The following is an 18,352-nucleotide window of genomic DNA, read 5'->3' on the forward strand; positions in this document are numbered from 1 at the left end:
CCAAAATTGGTCGAAGGAGGGCAGTCAAAAGCTCCTCCGCTCCCTCGGTTTTCAGATGTCTGAGGAACAGCTGTCAATCACAGCCCTCAGCGTCCTTCCGCTTTATTAAAGGGAGCCCTCATGCGCTATTTGGGGGAGACTTTCCCGCTCAGCTCTGGGGCCTCCTGGTGTTCACCCTTCTCTCAGCTGCCCACTACCCTCCCCTTGAAGCAGACCTTCCCTCTGCCCTCCCTCCCCCGCCCCCTGGCCAGAACACACTGGGCCCTCCTTGCGCTGTCCTGTCCGCTCTCTGCCCTTGCCCTGCCCCTCAGGCCAGTGGGTCTCCCTGGGACCTGGACTTCTGCTAGCCCATCTAAGGACTGACCCTGAGTGGCAAGGATCTGAGCCCTAGAGGAGGGTATGAGGCACCTAGGTGACTCCAGCTTCCAAAGCTGCCGAGCAGAGGAAGGGTGGTCAGTGGGGGCTGCCCACCTTCCCACCCTAGTTTGTTCAACAGCTCAAAACTGGCCACTTGTGACCGTGGCAGAATTGAGCATGGCGATTGGGCTTCCTTTAGTGCTGCTGAAGATGGATTAAGAGGGACTCACTGGACATGCAGGATGAAAGAACTGGCTAGGTACCCAGAAGAACTTCCTTACAGGATGCTTGAGTGGCACCTCTCACTCAGGCAAGCTCAGGGCAATGGCCAGCTTCGGGGGCGGGGTGAATGCTGGGGCCCATGGCTAGGAGAAGCTGGACGCTGAATGGGGAAGGCTTTGAGTGCTGGGAGGACAGAGCCTCTGAAGCTCCAGCTTGTCCTGGAGGAGAGGGCCCATGGGCACAGAGAAGGCCTTGCTGCCCATTCTCCCTGCTGCAACTCCAAGCCCAGAAACTGGGGAAACCTCTTGCCAGCATCCCTTCTCTGGTGGGGACAGTGTTCCAGAAGTCCTGCAACCTGTCCTAGCCTGCCCGACAGCCTGGTCCCCTTTGTCTGGCCATGCCAAGCCTCCCTTCTTCTGCTGGGCACTTCCCCTAAAGCCTGCCTCTCCCATGACTTCCCTTGCTAGCCCCTGCACGGTGGTGCCGTCCCTGGGCCTCTGCCCCTTCCTTGCAGCTCTGAGAGCAGCCGTGGTCATACCTGTCTCAGCTCCAGGTCGGACATGGCCCTCTTGCCGCCCCTTGGGCAGTTCTGGAAGTAGCAAGCGGAGGTGAAGGCCAGCAGGCCGAGGAAGCAGGCAGGCAGTGTGGCGTCGGGCATCCTGGCACAGGTGGGCACAGTGCGCAGTGCTGCTCTGTGGACTGTGCTGCGATGTCTTTGCTGGCTGCCTATTTATGTCTGCAGGTGTTCCCTCTGAAGTGACGTGGCCGCCACCCCCTCCCCAGTGGCTCCCCAGGAGCCTGTGGCCTCCAGGTCCCCAGGCGTCAGCAGTGATTCAGGCATCTGGGGACGCACGTGGACCTGTGCAGGGGACGGTGGGGGAGGGGTGCTGGCCTCCAGGCTGTCATAGGCAGCGGTGTGGCTGCGGTGTGACAGGAGCTGCCGCGGCTGTGATTGCAGCTCTCTGGACTCGGGGGGGTGGACAGCCGGGGAATGGGGGGGTGTCACCTGGAGACTGTCTCAAGCTTTCTGGTGTCCAGAAGAGGCTGAGGGTCAACAGTCCCTGTCCCCTGACACAGACCCCAGAGAAGGGGGCAAAGGGACCCCAGGGGCTGCTTTGTAAGGAGTAGGTCAGGCCCCAGCCCAGGAGTGGTGGGCAGGGGACAGTCAGTATGCAGGACCCCATCTGGGGGATTAGTCCCGTGAGAGGACAAATGACCAAGAATGGCACACACCCTCAGTGGTGCTGACAAGAGGCCATTGTACCAGCTGCCCTAGAAGACAAAATGCTGCCTGCAGCCCTGTGTCATGGAGGCAAGAGATCAACATGGAATCAGGGGCCATTCCACTTGGTGGGTGGGGCAGTTTCCTGGAGGGACTGGGGACCTTGGGGACAGCTTCTTGGCATATCCCCACCACTCCTCTTCTAGGCAGGAGTAGAGGGAGCATCTACAGGGAAAAGAAGAAATCCAAACCCAGCAAGGTTCAAAGGTCAGGGGAGAAACTGACAGCCAGCACCCGAATTCCTACCCTGACCAGTACCCTAACTTGTGGGGACCAGGGCAGATACCAGCTCAGGTCTGAGACCTCAAGGGGATTTGGGGGAGGGGCAAAACCACAGCCAAAGGGGCCCAGCCTGAGAAAGCAGCCTTTGGTTTATGAACCCAGGCTGGTGGGCTTCAGGGATGGAAGTCTCCCTCTCTGGGCCACCTAACTGGTCCTCTGATCCTTGGACCTAAGCTAGCCACCCTGTACCTCTCAGGCTCTGCACAGCCCCTAGCTCACCTCCCCCCCACCCACCACTCCAGACTCTTGGCTTCCTCTCCAGGGTGCTGGAGGGAAGCTCCAGCTGCCTCCTGCCCACCAAGCGCAGTACGGGGTCCCAGGTCCCAAGGATGGGGAACCGTGAGGACGTTGGAGCCCAGCAGCCTATTGGAATCTGGCCTCTGTTGCTTGAAACATCATGACTAGGGTGGATCAATTGACTTCTCTGAGCCTCATTTTCCTCCAGGGTGAAGTAGGGAAAGTACTTGCACCCACATCACCAAGTTGTCATGAGGACTAAGATAATGTAATATATGAGAGCTTTGGAAAAGTGCCTGCACCATTGTGAAGTTAATTAATTGTAGTAGTAGTATTAATGCCATATTACTATTAATAAGACCTTAAGAGATTTTTCCAGAGAGAGTAGCTTCTTGAGTTAACCCAGGATGAACCTTTTCATTCCACTCATGGCCAAAAAATAAACTTGGTCTGGTCATTGCTCTCCTGAGTCTCTGGGCTGTGGGGCAGACCCAGGGAGAAAGTCAGAGGCCTGGCTTAGTCCAGTTGTGTGGCCTTGGTCTAACACTTATCCTCTCTGCACTTTAGGTCTGAGTTACCAACTGAAAACTGAAGGGGCTACAGGAAATAAAGGGCTCAGGCTCTGGTACAAGCTGTGTGCTAACCAGCCATGTCTACCCGGATCATCATTCTAAGACTTGCCTCCCACACTAGGGGCCCTTAAAGACCCCAAACCCCACCTCCACACAGATACCAGAGGGCCTGCTTCTCCCAATACTACCTTCTTGCAATCCACACTGGCTGGAAAAAGTCCCAATGGTTGGGACTGGTTGCATTACCAATATAACACCTCACAGGTCCTGTGGACCCTCAGGACACTCCCACCCCTTCTTCGCTTTCCTTATATGTTCCCTTTCCAAAAGTACTTCTTCACATATTTGCCACCCTTACATCTCCTACACCTTAGCTCATGGTCTTGATTCAATGTCATTTAGAGAATTTAGCTCTTTCACCTGTCCTTCCCTACCCCATCTCACAACAGGTACCCTCCCATTCACCATTTTCTTGATATAATAATGTCATATTAGTTAGATCACTATGATGAGTTAGACTGCAAGCTGAACCTCCAAGCTAAACCGTATGGAATCTTATGAGAACCTTTCCATTGCTGGACAGCTTTTTGTTCCTTCGAGTTAATGATCACCTTTGTTTTTCATTGTCATCCAGCTGCCATTTTTATTCAGAAGTCAACATTTCCTCTTCAACTCCCTCCACTCAGGCTTCTGCCCAAACCAGCCCCAGAAACTCCTATTATCAATGTCATAAAGTACCTCTGTATTACCAAATTTGGTGTCACGTCCATGTCCTCATTTTACATTATCCCCTATTCAACATGGTTGAACAGTTGTCCTTTTTTTGGCCATGCCTCCTGGCTTGCAGAACCTTAATTCTTCAACTGGGGATTGAACCCAGGCCCCAGCAGTGAAATTGCTGATTCCTAACCACTGGACTGCCAGGGATTTCAAATTTGCACTTGACCTTTTTAAATATAGGCTTTAAAAATCTACCACACTGGATGTTCTTCCTCAGTCTCCTTTTCTGGCTCTACCTCTTTGACCTTGACTTCTAAATATTGGAGAATCCCAGGACTCAGTCTTATGTCTCTTCTCTTCTTTTGTTAGGTGATTGCTTTTAACCCCATGGTTTTTTTATATTTCCTACAAACTAATGATTCTCAAATCCATACCTCCATCCTGGGCCTCTCCCCTAAGTGCCCAATGACACCTATCCTTGGATATTCAATAGGCCTTTCCAACATAACATGGAGAGACTCAACTCCTGAGTCTTAATTTCTTGCCTGCTCTCTCCCAGGGTTCTCCCGCTCTGCAATCACACCAGCATCCAGCCAACTGGTCCTCCCAGAACCTGGGACTCACCCTGATCCAGTGCTCTCTCTCACTCTTTGTTAGTCCTACCTCTAAAATCTCTCTCAAACTCTCTGCTTCTTTCCACCCCTGCTTTGGAATTTCAGAGCTTGCTGTTTCCTTGTCCTAAATGGTTTGCCTACCATCACCCATCCCTAGGGTTCACTGGTTGCTTTAAAGTGTCACCTCCCAAGAGGAGCCTTCCCTGAGCACCCACCTGGGGCATCCCTCACACCTACCTCAGTTATTTTCTAACCTGGGTCTATGTTGATGGATTGAATAGCACCCACTACAATTTGCAGTTCATATGTCTGTCTGTGTATTATTATTATTTTTTGTATATATGGCTGTGCCCCCTCTAGAATGAAAGCCTTCTCCTGCCACAGTACTTGCCACACAGTGGGTTTTCAGTAAATTACGAAAAGAAGGAAAGGCTCTCCAGGGAGCTACTCTGTGAGTTTGAGTGAGTCACACCTGTTCTCAAGGTTGCTTGATGTACTGACCCCATGTCTTATCTCACTGAGGTCTTTTTTAATTTCTTTACCTACTTTTGACTGCGCTAGGTCTTTGTTGCTGTGCGTGGGATTTCTCTAGCTGGGGCGAGCAGGGGCTCCTCTCTAGTTGCGGTGTGCGGGCTTATTGAGGTGGCTTCTCTTTTTGCAAAGCATGGGCTGTAGGGCAGGGGTGCCCAATAGTTGTGGCACACAGGCTTAGCTGCCCCATGGCACGTGGTCTTCCCAGAGCAGGGATGAAACCCATGTCTCCCTCACTGGCAGGTGGATTCCTAACCACTAAACTACCAGGGAAGTCCTCTCTGAGGTCTTAAGTGACTCAGATCTGAAGATGCTATAAGACGTTAGAATTGTCTGAGTTGCAAACCTGCAGATTAAACCTGAAATCTCAGAATGTTCTTAAAGTACCTCCTTACCCTGAGACCATCTTTTCTGAGAACAGGTAACAATGAACTACTCCCCACTCCTGTTTCTTATTCCTCTTTTCTCAGGGTCAACCTAGTGCTGTACTCTAATGACATCTCTGCCACCCTTGGAAGGGGGTGGCCTCATTTGCAAACAGGTCTGCTGGCATCTCACCTCTTTCCATCAGTCTGACTCAGGGACCCTTGGCAGTGTGGTCACACAAATGCGCTGTGAGCTGTGCAGAGGACTGGAAGCGAGCAAACACTGTAGGAGCCCAAGAACCAGGACTGAGTTGACTCCAAGAGGGTGTGCTGAGCAGCGGTGACAAACAAGGAAAATGCTGGGCCTTGCTATGAAACTGCCTTGGGTCTGCACTAGGAGTAAGCTGGAAAAAAGGCGTTCACTTCTTCATCAGACAGGAGGGAACTGAATGTGAATATTTATCAGATCTCTAAGGGGGTTACATTAAGCTTAAAAGAAATCAGAAATGAGAGGACATCATAAAAAGGCTTACTTACAAAAATAACCTAAATAAAAAGCAACATAACCTCGGAAAATTATTTTTGACAGACATTTTCTATATTAAAAGCCTGTACAATGGTCGAGTGGATTTCCTTCTGGGGTCTGTGGGCTCCAGCTCCAGGGCCCGCGAGGCCGGCCTGGCGCACCGCTGGGCACAATGGCTGCTGCTCTGGGGCGACCAAAGTGGCCCCCTTGGGTCGGCTGCGGAGGAGCCGGAGGAGGACCGCAGGCCCTTCCCCGACGCAGCCAGACGACTGACCAGGAATGCTGCGGGCCGAGATGAGCAGAAGTGCAGTCAGGAAGCTTTGTGGGCCGAGGGGACCCGATGGGGTCGAGCACAAATCGGGCGGTGCCAGCGCTCACGCGCGGCCGGTTAGGGCTTCCAGAAGGCACCTCACTGCGCCCTTGGGCGATCCCGGCCGATCCCGCCCCGCGCACTGGGCGGAGAGACGAGCGCAGGGCGGCGGAGCAGACGCGCAGGGCAGGTCCTTCAATACCTGTAGTTTGGGGAGTGAAGGCTAAGTGGGACGCTCTGAGAGAGAGGATGCAGCTGGCCCGGATAAACAGCTTGTGTGTGCAAAGGTGTGAAGGTAGTAGATCTGTGTGAGTGTGTGTACACGCGCGTGTGCAGTAAGGACATGACACGGGACAAATAGGTCTGTTGAGCCCCAGACAACAACAGCGACTTTCATTGCACTGTTCACAGCCTTTTACGAAACTTTCCTCTGAATCCCCATAAAACCCTAGGAAGAAGGAAGTCATTTTTATCTCCATTTGTAGACAGGAAACCAGAGGAAGGAGAAGTTGCCCCAGGAGGCCCAGGTAATAAACAGCAGACACAGGCCCCAGAGTCTGTGCTCCTCACCACTCCACTGTCTGAAAACCCACAAATGTGACTAAACCACTAGGACATTTACAACTTATTTAGGATTCAAGGTTGAAGGCTGATGATCTTATGCTTGGCTGGGGTTCAGGGTTGTCAACTGGGAATTCCTTACTCCCTTCTTGCACCTGCTTTATGTCTGGGTGTCCCTCCTGATGGCAAGGGAGGCAGCCACAAAATGGGTCCCCTCTTCCAAGCCTCTGCTTTCCCAGGGAGGAGAAACTTATCTGTCCCTCTTCTGCACTAAACAGGGAAAATGCCTAAACAGGGGTGATGGAGAGCAGCTAACAATTACTGCAGGCTGACTGTGTTCCCAGCACTACCACTGTAAGCTGTGTAACAATGTCAGGAGATACATTTATCACCATTTTATTGATGCAGAAACTGACCTAAATGGGTTGAGCAATTTCCTGAAGTGACACAGCCAGCAAGGAGCAGGACCCCAATGCCAGAGCACCCTGAGGGAGGGGGTCCCCACTCCTGCACCTTTCAAAGCTTTGATGGGTTATCCCAGGTTGTGATTTGCTGTTTTGTTGGGAAGAAGGAACTCCAGGAGCTCCTACACATCATGTCCTAAATGTGTTAATCTGATGCTGTCCCGACTTGCTTCAAAATGACCTGAAAAGGGCGAACTAGGTGAGGGACAGGCACACACGTGGACATTCTGGGCTCTGCCTGTGGGCCTCACAGATTGCCTCCTCTTTCCTCTGTGCGGGCACATCTGTGCACCTGAGGTACAGCCCACCTGGGCCACAGACCCAGGGAAGAGGACACTTCCAGCAGTAGATGGTCACAGGAAAGTTAGGCAGGGCATTCCAGGCCACAGCCTGCAGTGTACAGATTCTGGGTGGGCATATCCCCTGGTCTTATCCTAAGGAGATCCAGAGAAGGGCTTCTAAAGATTTCTCTTGTCTGGGTCTTAGGCATTACTGGTCCTTTGAGTTGCAGAACCCTGACCTCAGTAGACACATGGCTCCAACGACTCAGCTGCTTCCTCTTCACCTGCCTTAGGACACGAGGGTCCAGACCCGAATATAAACACCCATTTCAGTGCCTTCTGCCCCTTCCTGACCAATCTTACCTGTCCCTCATGTTCTTGAGAGTCATATGTCCACTCCTTAGGCTATAGACTGAATAAACCTCCCTCAGTCTGTAGCCAACAGAGAAAGGGTAGTGCCTTAAAAGAAAATCAGGACGAAGGGACTTCCCTGGTAGTCCAGGGCTAAGACTCCACCCTCCCAGTGCATGGGACCTGGGTTTGATCCCTGGTCCCACGGAACTAGATCCTGCATGCCACAATGGAGCTCCTGAGTGCCGCAACGAAGACCTGCCACAGCCAAATAAATAATAAATAAATATTTAAAAAAAACAAAATCAGGATGCTATTATGACAGGTCAATGGAGGCCATCCCTCAAAATCCACTGAGATGTTTTTCTGAAATGGGTACCAGAGTCCCATCTGCTCCATCCCTGACCTTAGCGGAACTGACTCTTCTTGCAGGTCTATGTGTTGCCCTACATAGACATCCCTTAATCATGTGTTTCGCCATCTCTCTTCCCCACTAGACAGTGTGTCCCCAGGACCCTGTGTCTGGCCCTACACTGGCTCTTCAACAAATGGCCGATCTAGTGTGCCAGCCAGCCCAGGGGTGTCACGGTCCTCCGTCTGCACTGGCTCCCATGGTCAAGTACAAAGTATTAGCACAGGAACATTTTCAGGCTTTCCCCTCCCCTCTCTGCTAAGACGACTCTGGCTTTGTCCCCCTGGGCTCTCCCCCTTCTTCCCCAGCTCCCTCTGCAGCAATTGTCTGGGATGTTGTGGTGGTTCCGGTTCCTGCTGCTGGGTAACAAAGCATGCATGACGCAGTGCTCCGGATGACCACATTTCATTATGCTTGTGGATTCTGAAGGTCGGGAGTCCCAGCAGGGCACAGCAAGGACACCTTTTCTCTGCCCACAATGTGTGGTGTCCCCACTGGAAAGAATGAATGGTTTGGGGCTGGATTCATCTGGAGACTCCTTCATGGACATGCCTGGGCTGAGATGACTCAGAGGCTGGGCTAGGTTGGGACTACAGACTGGAGTGCCTGCTTGCCTATGGCCTCTCTGTGTGGCTTCTCACGCCTGGTAGCCTTGGGACAGTTGGACTTTTTGCTTGGTGGCTCAAGGCTTCAAGAGTGAGTGTTCCAGCAAACAAAGCAGAGTGACAGCCTCAGAAATCATGTAGGGTTCACATTCCATGGGCTGAAGCAGCCACAAGCCTGTCCACAGGGTCAATAGAAGGAACAAAGAGCTCCTTTGGGTGGGAGGAGTGCTGAATAATTGGCAACCCATCATTTGAAATCATCCCAGTGGTATGAAGTCAGGAGGCAAGTCTGGAGACTACGGTCTGGAATAGACCTTTCCAGGAAGCACTGAAAAGAGGTGTGGGAGCATGCACACAAAGTTCTGCGGGAGGGAGATGGGAGGATAACAGGGGGACTTGAAGAAGAGTTGCTGACTGACATCACACATCATGTGAAACCGCATTTTGGCAACTGAATCTATATTTTTGCTCCAGAGCGAGCCCCGTGGGCCATGGCTTTCAGGCCTCAAACAGACCAAGCTTGAACAGATCCAGCCAGGCCACCCAAACCTGCCCAGGGGTTTCTCGAGTCGAGGAAACTTTCAGGAGCTGAGACACCATCATTTCCGTCCTCTCATTACAGAAGGTCAATCTGCCGAGGCTGCCTGGTGCAGAAACGCGTGCCCTGGCATCTCATTTCCCCCTGTGTTCATGCTTCCTCTCCCGCTCCTTGTTCCCAGGGGCCAGATCCCCTTAAGCCTGATCTCATTCTTGGGTTGGGAGGGAGAGGAAGGCAGGTGAGAGGGGCTCTCTCTGGGGGATCCTGGTCTCTGAGACAGGCTAATTACAGACTTCCTAATTAATGAACCATGGGGTTGCATTTCATCAGCTGAGTCACGGTTGATGTCTGGGCCTGGGCCCAAGGGGAGGCTCGGAGGAATCATGGGAAGGGGAGGCTAGCCTGTGTCTCTGCCTCCCCCATGCTGATTCTCTAGCCCCTCTCTTTTCAAACCCAGTTCCTCTTACCAGTTTAGAGGGTATCGGTCAGAGGGTGTCCCTACTCCCACCTCTATTTACTGATATTTTCCAAGGACTGTCCCCCAGTTTGTCCATCCCTTATGCCTGCCCATCCCACCAGGACCACCTAGGTTACCACATTGATTACTGTTTCCCAATCACCCAGTTTCTCTTTTAAACTGGATCTCGCCCAGCCACATACATCACACAACTGGAGTGGCTGTCTGTACCATGGCAGCCACATTTCAGGATCCTAGCACCCACTGTGCTTGGCACAGCGAGCTAGAGACCATTCCTAAGCCTCTCTCCCATCTGTCTCCTTGCTCCTTCCCACACCCTCCTCTTTCAGTATCTGTACTTTTCCATTAACATTTCTATCAGATGTATCCATTTACATGAATTTAATGCTGCTGAGACTTTATGGGGATGGGAGGGTAATTCTCTTATTTTGGGGCCTAGAGGTATAATATTTTTGAATTTTCAAAAGCTGTGCTGTAGCTTGGTCATGAGTTGTTATTCCATACTTTTTTATGCCTTTAGTTCTGGGTCTCATGGTGAACTTGGGCCAAAGTGGATAGGTTTCTATAGACTGTGGAGTTGGATGGCCTCCCCCCAGATGGGTGCTGGCAGCGCCCCTGAGCCTTGCACTAGGTCCCATTCAAGGGAGGGACCCTGAGAGGCTCTGTGCTGACAATATCCAGGCCACCTCTGTAGAGGGGACCTGAGTCTGCTCTTTCCCAGCCTCTGCTACCTACAGAACATCACAGGGGTTAAGTTGGTGACCTTAGAGTCAATGAGATGAGTTCTTCATGGAACTAGGCCTCAGCTTTCTCCTTCTACTGAGAATTGTGAGGATTAAATGAGATAATACATATAAGCACTTAGCATGATGCCCAGAACAGGTGTGCACAATAATAGAAACTTTCTACAAGACTTTTGAAGGCAAAGGTCTTTTGTTTGTTTGTTTGTTTTCATACCTGGGTGGGCTTCACAGTTTCTATAACCTCTTAGAGACAACATGCAGAATCCTGTGTGTATAAACCGCTTGTTCCTGGGCCTAACTTCTGGAACCACTGTCCCCTCCCACAGGGGGAATGTGGCTCTTAGCCCACAGGGATCAGTCCTGGCTGCTCAGGCTGCCTGTGGATGGGGCCGGAATTGTTCTCTTCATTTTCTGCCAAGGAATCTTTGGGCTGGAATGCTATAGCTGGGATGGCGGGGTCAGGGGGATCGTGTGTTTGTAGCTTTGTTAGATATTTCCCTCCATTCCCACAGCCTCTTGCATTCCCTTGAATACTGCTTGCATTCCCACAGCCTCAATAGCAGATTGTGGTCAAATTTTGAGATTTGTGTTAATCTACTAAACAAGAAATGGTATTTCAGTCTTTTCTAAAAATTTCTTCATATTATGAGCAAGGTTGAGTACCTTTTGACATGCTGAAAAGGCCATTTGCATTTCTTTGTGTGTCTTTCTTGTATTTAGAAGCTGAATATTGGTCTAGCTTGTAATTTATGTTCTTACTTTGCTAATAGTGGATTTCTTTTTCTATATATGTTGTTTTAATTTTTCATGTAGTCAAATTTATCAGTCTTTCCCCTTACTATATGTGGATTCTGAAATCAGGAGTTTTTCTCATTTTCAGGTTTACAGGAATTTCCTCATTTTCCATTTTCTTCTAGTTTCTTAGATGATTTCCTTCTTCCAGTGACTCTGGCACCACTTACTGAAAGATACCCACCCCCCTCAATTTCCATATGCAGTTGAGCCTGTTTCTGGATTTTATTTAATGTTTCATTGGTTTGTTTGTATATTCTTTAGTTTTCCCAACCTCCAACTCAAACTGTTCATTTTAAAGGTTTTTTTTTTTTTTGGTTATTCTGACCTGTTCTTCAAAATGATCTTTATAGTAAGAATAGTGTGGGACTTCCCAGGTGGTGCAGTGGATAGGAATCTGCCTGCCAGTGCAGGGGACATGGGTTTGATCCCTGGTCCAGGAAGATTCCACATGCCACAGGGCACGTGTGCCACAACTACAGAGCCCGAGCTCTAGGGCCCTAGAGCTGCAACTACTGAGCCTGCGTGCTGAAACTACCGAAGCCGATGTGCTTAGAGCCTGTGCTCTGCAACAGGAGAAACCACTGCAATGAGAAGCCCATGAACCACAACTAGAGAAAGCTGACACATAGCAACAAAGACTCAATGCAACCCAAAAAAAAAAAAAAAATAGTGTGTATGACAAGGGCAAATGTCCATTAAATAATGTTAAGGGAGAAAACAGACAACAGAACCACACAGTATATACATGTGCGTCTTTTTCCTTATAGAAAAACAGTGGAAGGGAAAGAGCCAGGAGAGCCTTGTTTGAGTGGTTATCTTTCAGTAATATGGCTATGGGTAGCATTATCTTGTTACTGATGCAAACCTTAATGGAAAACCTCTGCCAACCGCCACATGGCCGTCTCATCCTCCTTCCTCCTCACCTCCTCCCTGTGCCACTCTGGAGATCTTGCCACAGCTTGGGGCCACAGCTTCTCTTTGTACAGGAGGCAGCACATTACGGCCCAGAGGAGCCCGGGGTTATGGCCTCTGCCGGATCTGGGGGTGGGGTGGGAGGGAAGGTTTTCAGGCATACCTGATTCCCCACCCCACTGTGCCGCTCTCCAGTCAAAGCTCTACACCCTGTGTTCCTCATTGCCCAGGAGGCAGATTCCTAAGGGTTAAGGGAACGCCAAGGGCCATTCTCACCAAGTTCCTACTCAGGCCCAGCAATGTACAATAGAACTTTCCTTGATGGTGGGTGGAATGTTGTTTTCTGCGCTGTCCAACAGGGTGCCACTAGCACCTGTGGCTATTAAGTGCTTCAGATATGGCTGGTAGGACTTTTCAAATTTATTCTTAATTAAATAGCCCCTCTACTGGCCAGTGCCTCTTTGGCCAATTCCCAACCCAGTCACTCCCCTTCCAACCTAGAATTGGAAGGAAAGAGCCTGCCTGTGTAGATGGACTGAGAGGCCAGGCAGGCTGGTGGAGGCTGGAGAGAGGGCTGGAAAAGGGGGCCAGCATACCAGCAGCCTGCCCAGCATCACAATCTGCAGGTGGGAGGTGAGCAGGAGCCTGGCAGCCTGGCAGCCAGCTTCCTCCAGGGGCAGGTCTCTTTGTCTGTAGACCTACTTACAGCAACCCAGGCAGCATTGTTTCCTGGGGAATGGAAAAGCACCCAGCAGCTGAGCGGCCTCAGGCTGGAGACTCAGGGAGGAAGCAGGACTGAGGAGGGGCTGGGGGAGCCCACCTGGCCCCAAGACCCAGAGGCCACCTGGAGGAGGAGTACCCTGGGCACAGAGCTCATCTCGGCGATTTGGTTTTCCTACTTCTACATCAGGAGCGTGAGTGGCCCTCCCTTCTGTTTGCGGCTGGAGGACAATGACAGAGCGGGCACGAGTGAGGGCAGAGTAGCCAAGGACTGGGACCTAGGGCCCCCAAGGAGGACGCCAGGATGTGGCGTGAGATCTCACGCTGTACTTTTGAGGGTGATTTGGAGACCAGCCGCTGGGCCTGTTTCCTGCCCTCAAAGGGCCCAGGGTTGCATGTCCTCGAAATTTGAGTTGAGAAAATGCTACTGAAAAGGGGAACTGTGCCCCAACAGAACCTGTGGTCAGGTGAGAGGGCAGAAGGGTCACATCAAGTCTTTGAAGTTCTGAGTCTCAGTCAGTAGAGTCCAGCTCCTTGAGTTTGATGGTTAGCTGCTTTGTGCCTGGCCCCAGCTCTGGTGAGAAATAAACTACCTTTTGAGTCTAGGACAGCAAGAGAAGGTATCCTCATTTGCTGGGGGAGAGAAACTCAGTGTGTTTCTGGCAAGGATGGTGAAAAGAACATTTTATTCTGGGGGACTCCTTGAGATACAAATGGATCCATCTCCAAGGATATGCATGTGTCTCCACCTGTCCATCACAGGGGCTCCCAGGCCTGGTTTCCCCCCAGAACTCCCTGGGGAGCAGAAGTGTGTTCAAAATGCAGATCACCAGGCCCCCTGCAGGAGGGGAGGCAATTCTGCCCTCATCTAGGCACTCTGTGCTTTATGCTGACCCAGTGCTGGAGCCTCCTCAGGCTCCTAGGTTGGGAGAGACAGGACAAACCCCAGAGGGAAGGCCTCTCAGCAGTGAACTTGCTCTTGGAGAAGTAGGCTGTTAGTTCCCCAAGGCTGTGCTTTTGCTACAAATGGTGGAGCTTTTCCTAGAATACAAGCATACAAGGAAGGTAAGGAAAGAATCTGGATTGTTTCAGACATTTAAAGCCAAAGGACGCACAGGAGTCTCAAAAGTCCACCAATGTAGACCAGGAGTCTCACAGTCATGTGAGGGGTCAAAGGAAGTGTCACCAGGAGGCAGAGGGGAGGGTGGGATTGCCTCTCTGCAGCCACCTTTGTGGACATACACACCTTAAAAACACGTTCTGTAACCCCAACCCCATCTCTCTAGAGTCTTAGGTATGGAGTCCAAGAATGGAGTTTTTAATAAGCTTCCTCCTTCCCCCATTAGTCTAAGAACTATAGTTCTCTCTGTCCTGTGTGCAAAGCACAGAAGCTAGTGAGAACGTGGGCCTCCTCCCCTGGAGGTCCCCCTAGAGCAAAGTGAAGGCAGCAGGCCTGTGGGAGTTGGGGAGAACAAGTGGTTCAAGACCCTGAGTGGCTTGAGACCCCCCACACCTGTCCACAGGTGCTCGTGATGAAATCTCAAATACAAAATAAGAAGCATCGCTTCTCAGCTCCTCCTTCCCCAACATGCACAGAAGGGAACAGAGAACAGCACACTGGATTTCCTCACTGGTGCTCTCCCATGACTAGGACCGACTCCACACAGCAAACAGTTGTAGGAATGTATATTTTCCATAAAACAAAATTTTGAATGGAAAAAAAAAAGATGCAGTCTATAAACAAGTATCTTTTCTGAAATAGGCCCCACACAGAAAAGGTACACCCTCCCCTCAAAGGGCAGTGCAGCTCTGCCAATGTGCAGCTAAGCCAGGGTCACCCACTGAGGGGGCTGCTCAGCCCTCTCCGTCGGTGTGCATGTCCACTCACAGACCCTCCTGCATCAGAGGCAGCTGTCCCTTCAGGTCACTGACCCATATTACGGTCCAACAGGGTTGCAGTGACTGCTCACGGCTGCCCTGGGACAGTCCCACTCTGTGTGGGTGCAGTAGGGGACAGGAGTATGACGACACAGATGAGAGGAAGTCCACGGCAGGCGTCAGCCATCGCTTTATTAAGGCTCAGAGTGGTATGCCAATCAGAGGGGCTGAGTCATTCACTCCACAGATCCTCGCCACATTCCAGTTGTGGGTGACACTGAAGGTGGAGGCTCTCTGAGATCCGGAGCCACACTCACATCCGCCTTGGAGGATGAGACATGTGTGCAGAGTGTGGCTCAGAGCGTGGGGCTGGCTCTAGCAGACCCTGGGCTCTGGCAGGGGTGCTGGCAGGGAGGCAGTGGAGGGCAGGGACACCTCCCCCATCCCTCCCAGCCCGAACTATGGCTTTGCTATCCTATCGCCACTTGAGTGGGTGTGGAGGGCCCTTTGCCCACCCCTCACTCTACAGGCCCACGTGCTACACTGTGGGAGGAGACAAAGGGAAAGCCCTGGAGAAAGCAGAGCAACCCCCCACCCTGTGCCTGGGACCAGGCCAGAGCTCAGGAGCTTTGGACCCCCCAATCACTCCTCCTCAGCTCCTCCCAGCGATGGGTCTTCTCAGGTTGAAGCTGGTCACTCAGAAGTGAACCCGCAGAACGTCCTGGCTGGCGAATGGCTGCTGGCAGGCTGTGCATGCCATGGCTGGGGAGCGCTGCTTCTCGTTCAGGCAGGGCCGGCACAGGAGGTGACCACAGGGAAGCTGGTACGCAGACTCCCTTTTGAAGTAGGGAGAGAACACTCTTTTGCAGGATGTGCATTCAGGGCCCAGGCTGCTCCCAGACTGCTCTGGTGAATCAGGGAGGAAAACAAACCAGGGTTAGGGAAAGTGGTCCCTGGTCCAGACTCCATCTGGGAGGCAGGGCATGTGCCTGGAGTAGAATAAGAAGCTTCTCTACCCTGCACCCTGCAGCAGCCTGGCTTCCTCCCTCCCTAGCTCACCCCTTACTGATCAGGGAGGGGAGGGTTTTAGGGAGCCTGAGAATCTGGGGAACCTCCTCTCAATCATCAGTGCTCCAATGAATGCTCAAGAAAAGCTGGCTTTCGAGGGCTGCTGGGCAGCACTGGGCCCTGCCTGCGGCTCTCCAGCAAGATGGACTTTCCCCTGGACAGGCTGCCAAGGTCAGAGCAAGGCACAAGCTCAACCTGACAACCCTGATAAACTGCAAGAAAGGTGAGATGTGACAAGCAGAGGAAAAAGCGAAACATGGTGTGATATACCCAGGCTGAGCATGTCAAGAGGGGACAGAGTCACCAGAGGGGCAGGGCTGAGGTCTGTCTGTGGCAGACCTGCCTGCTGAACCTGGCCCTGCATCACTGTAGCCCTGGAGCCCAGCAGCTCCCCTCCCAACCTGTCCGTCAACCCCCTCCTGAATGAAGGCCACAGTGGGCAGGTCCTGCCAACCCTCCTCCCCAAGCTATACCTGCCGCTCTTCCTTCTCTCATGGCCCTTGTCTAGGGTTGCTGCTCTCTCTCCATCAATCCACACCCACCTGGAGAGGGCAAGGATGGCTTCTTGGGTGAAGAGCCATAAGAATGAAAGGGAGCCAGCCATGCATGAGGTGAAAGAGATACCACGTACAAAGAGAGGCTGGCCCATTAAAGACACAGAAAAGACAAGAAGTGTGATGCGAAAGCGTGCGGCTTCGAGAGTCTGGCAGAACATGCAAGAGCTCACAGGCAGCAACTTCTACTTTATTCAAAGTTCAAAAGGATATCTTGGAAGAATTCTAAGTGGAATACCATGATCTGGCTGACATTATAAGAAGATCCTGAAGGCTCTGTGAAGAGGACGGGCAGGGTAAGGGTGACTGCAGAGGAGCAGCAAAGGCTGCTACAGGAATCTGGGGGAGCAGCGCAGGAGCCAGGGCAAGGTGGCAGCAAGAGTGATGGAGCAGAGAGGACCTCCCTGAGATCTACTTTGGAGGAGTGTAAGAAGGACCTGATGATGAACAGAATGTCAGGAACGTCGACGGAAACCAAGGATGACCTCCCATGTTATGGGCTTGACTACGAGGTAGAAGATGCTTGCTCTTTACCAGTGACTAGATGATGGGGGTGCTTTGGAGGACAATCTTTGGAGGTACCTGCAGTTCTGAGTTAGAAATTCACTTAAGATATCCATGAGTTTCCCATATAGGGGTGCCAAGTAGCTGGAAGGGAGGTCAGAGTCTGAGTTCCAAGAAGAGGCAGGAGCTATACGTGAACATGGGCAGTCACTGGCCAAGTGGGCTCTCACTTGAGTGACAGACAGTATAGTGAAGAGGGTCCAAGACCAGAGTCTGGAAGAGAAGAAAGAATCAGCAATGGAAACTGAAGAGATACTGTTGAAAACTGGAGAAAAAGAGCATAACATCTGGAAGGCCAAGACAGAAGGTGTTTCAGGAAGGAGGGAGAGGGGAGCCACAATAAACGCTGCCAAGAAGGAAACTGACCATCAAATCTGGGGTCACGGAAACTGCCGGCCACTTGGATGAGACAGGTTCTGGGAATGATCAGGATGGAATCATACTCAGAGAAACAGGGAGGTGGGGACAAGAGGCAGAAAAGGTAAGCTGGCCTGGGATCCAAGCAATGAGAAAAAACTCAGTTTAGACAGGCAAGAGGAAGAAAGTGTACACCTTATCATTAGCCCCACCAGATTTCACCTTGTAAAAAGTGCCCCAGGTTCTCTTGCTTTGTATCCTGACTAGTCTATCGTCCACTGTGGTCCCAAGTTCATTTTAGGCAAAACTTGAATCAGTAAGCTACGACTGTTCTAAGATGCTGGCTAACAGGCAGGGATGAAGACGGCATACTCAACTAGAAATTACTCTCCACATTTACATAAAGTACCACAGATGTCAGATGGGAGACAGACTACATTAAAACAAACAAACAAACAACAAAAAAAAACAAGCAAAAAGGGAGAAACAATCAAATGTCCTCAGGACAGAGTAATTAACATTAGATCTTACCAAAATCACCAAGCCCCAACACCGCAGAATTACTAAGAATTAAATAGAGAAAGCCTTTCCTGTGAAGAGTTACACTTCATAGGCAACCCCTCAATTCCCCCTAGAAAAGGAACGGCCTGGCTGTTGGAACTAGGGGAGCCTGGGTGTGGAGGTCCCGAGTCCCAGAGGCATGGCCCAGCGTTCTGTTCAAGGGTCTGAGGAGATGGACAGCTCTTACCTGAGCTGGTGCTGGGCCTCCAGGAAGTACTGCCTCTTGTGCTGAGGTGCTGGAGCTGTCCCCTGGTCAGCCGAGATGTGAAGGAGGGCATGGAGCCAAGGGTTGATGTCAAGGCAATTTCCAAGCTTTGTGACAGTTTTTGCTCATGGGACACTGGGCCTGTTAAGAGATACACAGACCATAATATCCAGAGAGAGTTCTGGCAAGAGAAAACCAAAACACAAAGTCCTCTGAAGACCACAAAATAGTGTTTCTTCTTCTTTTTAAAATATTCTCATTTTATTTATTTATTTGTCTTTGGCCAA

The 18,352-nt window shown here is 51.3% G+C and overlaps 2 protein-coding genes across 8 annotated transcripts in view; both read right to left on the reverse strand.

Moving 5' to 3' along the window:
- The window catches only part of LOC120868596 (vasopressin-neurophysin 2-copeptin-like), a 2,161-nt gene extending 924 nt beyond the window's left edge, over window positions 1–1,237 (reverse strand). The window contains exon 1 of the mRNA XM_040247313.1: window positions 1,118–1,237. Coding sequence (XP_040103247.1) covers window positions 1,118–1,237 — 120 coding nt within the window. The remainder of the gene's footprint in view (window positions 1–1,117) is intronic.
- A 13,685-nt stretch (window positions 1,238–14,922) lies between these two features.
- Window positions 14,923–18,352, reverse strand: part of UBOX5 (U-box domain containing 5) — a 50,010-nt gene continuing 46,580 nt past the window's right edge. For 6 of the 7 annotated variants that reach the window (XM_040247817.1, XM_040247822.1, XM_040247819.1 and 3 more), the window contains 2 exons: window positions 18,048–18,206; window positions 14,923–15,662 (listed from right to left, as the gene is read on the reverse strand). In XM_040247817.1, coding sequence (XP_040103751.1) covers window positions 15,454–15,662; window positions 18,048–18,206 — 368 coding nt within the window. In that variant the 3' untranslated portion in view covers window positions 14,923–15,453. The remainder of the gene's footprint in view (window positions 15,663–18,047; window positions 18,207–18,352) is intronic. The other variant, XM_040247823.1, reaches the window with a different exon arrangement.

Source organism: Oryx dammah, unplaced genomic scaffold (assembly GCF_014754425.2).
Source record: "Oryx dammah isolate SB20612 unplaced genomic scaffold, SCBI_Odam_1.1 HiC_scaffold_10, whole genome shotgun sequence".
Lineage (NCBI taxonomy): Eukaryota > Metazoa > Chordata > Mammalia > Artiodactyla > Bovidae > Oryx > Oryx dammah.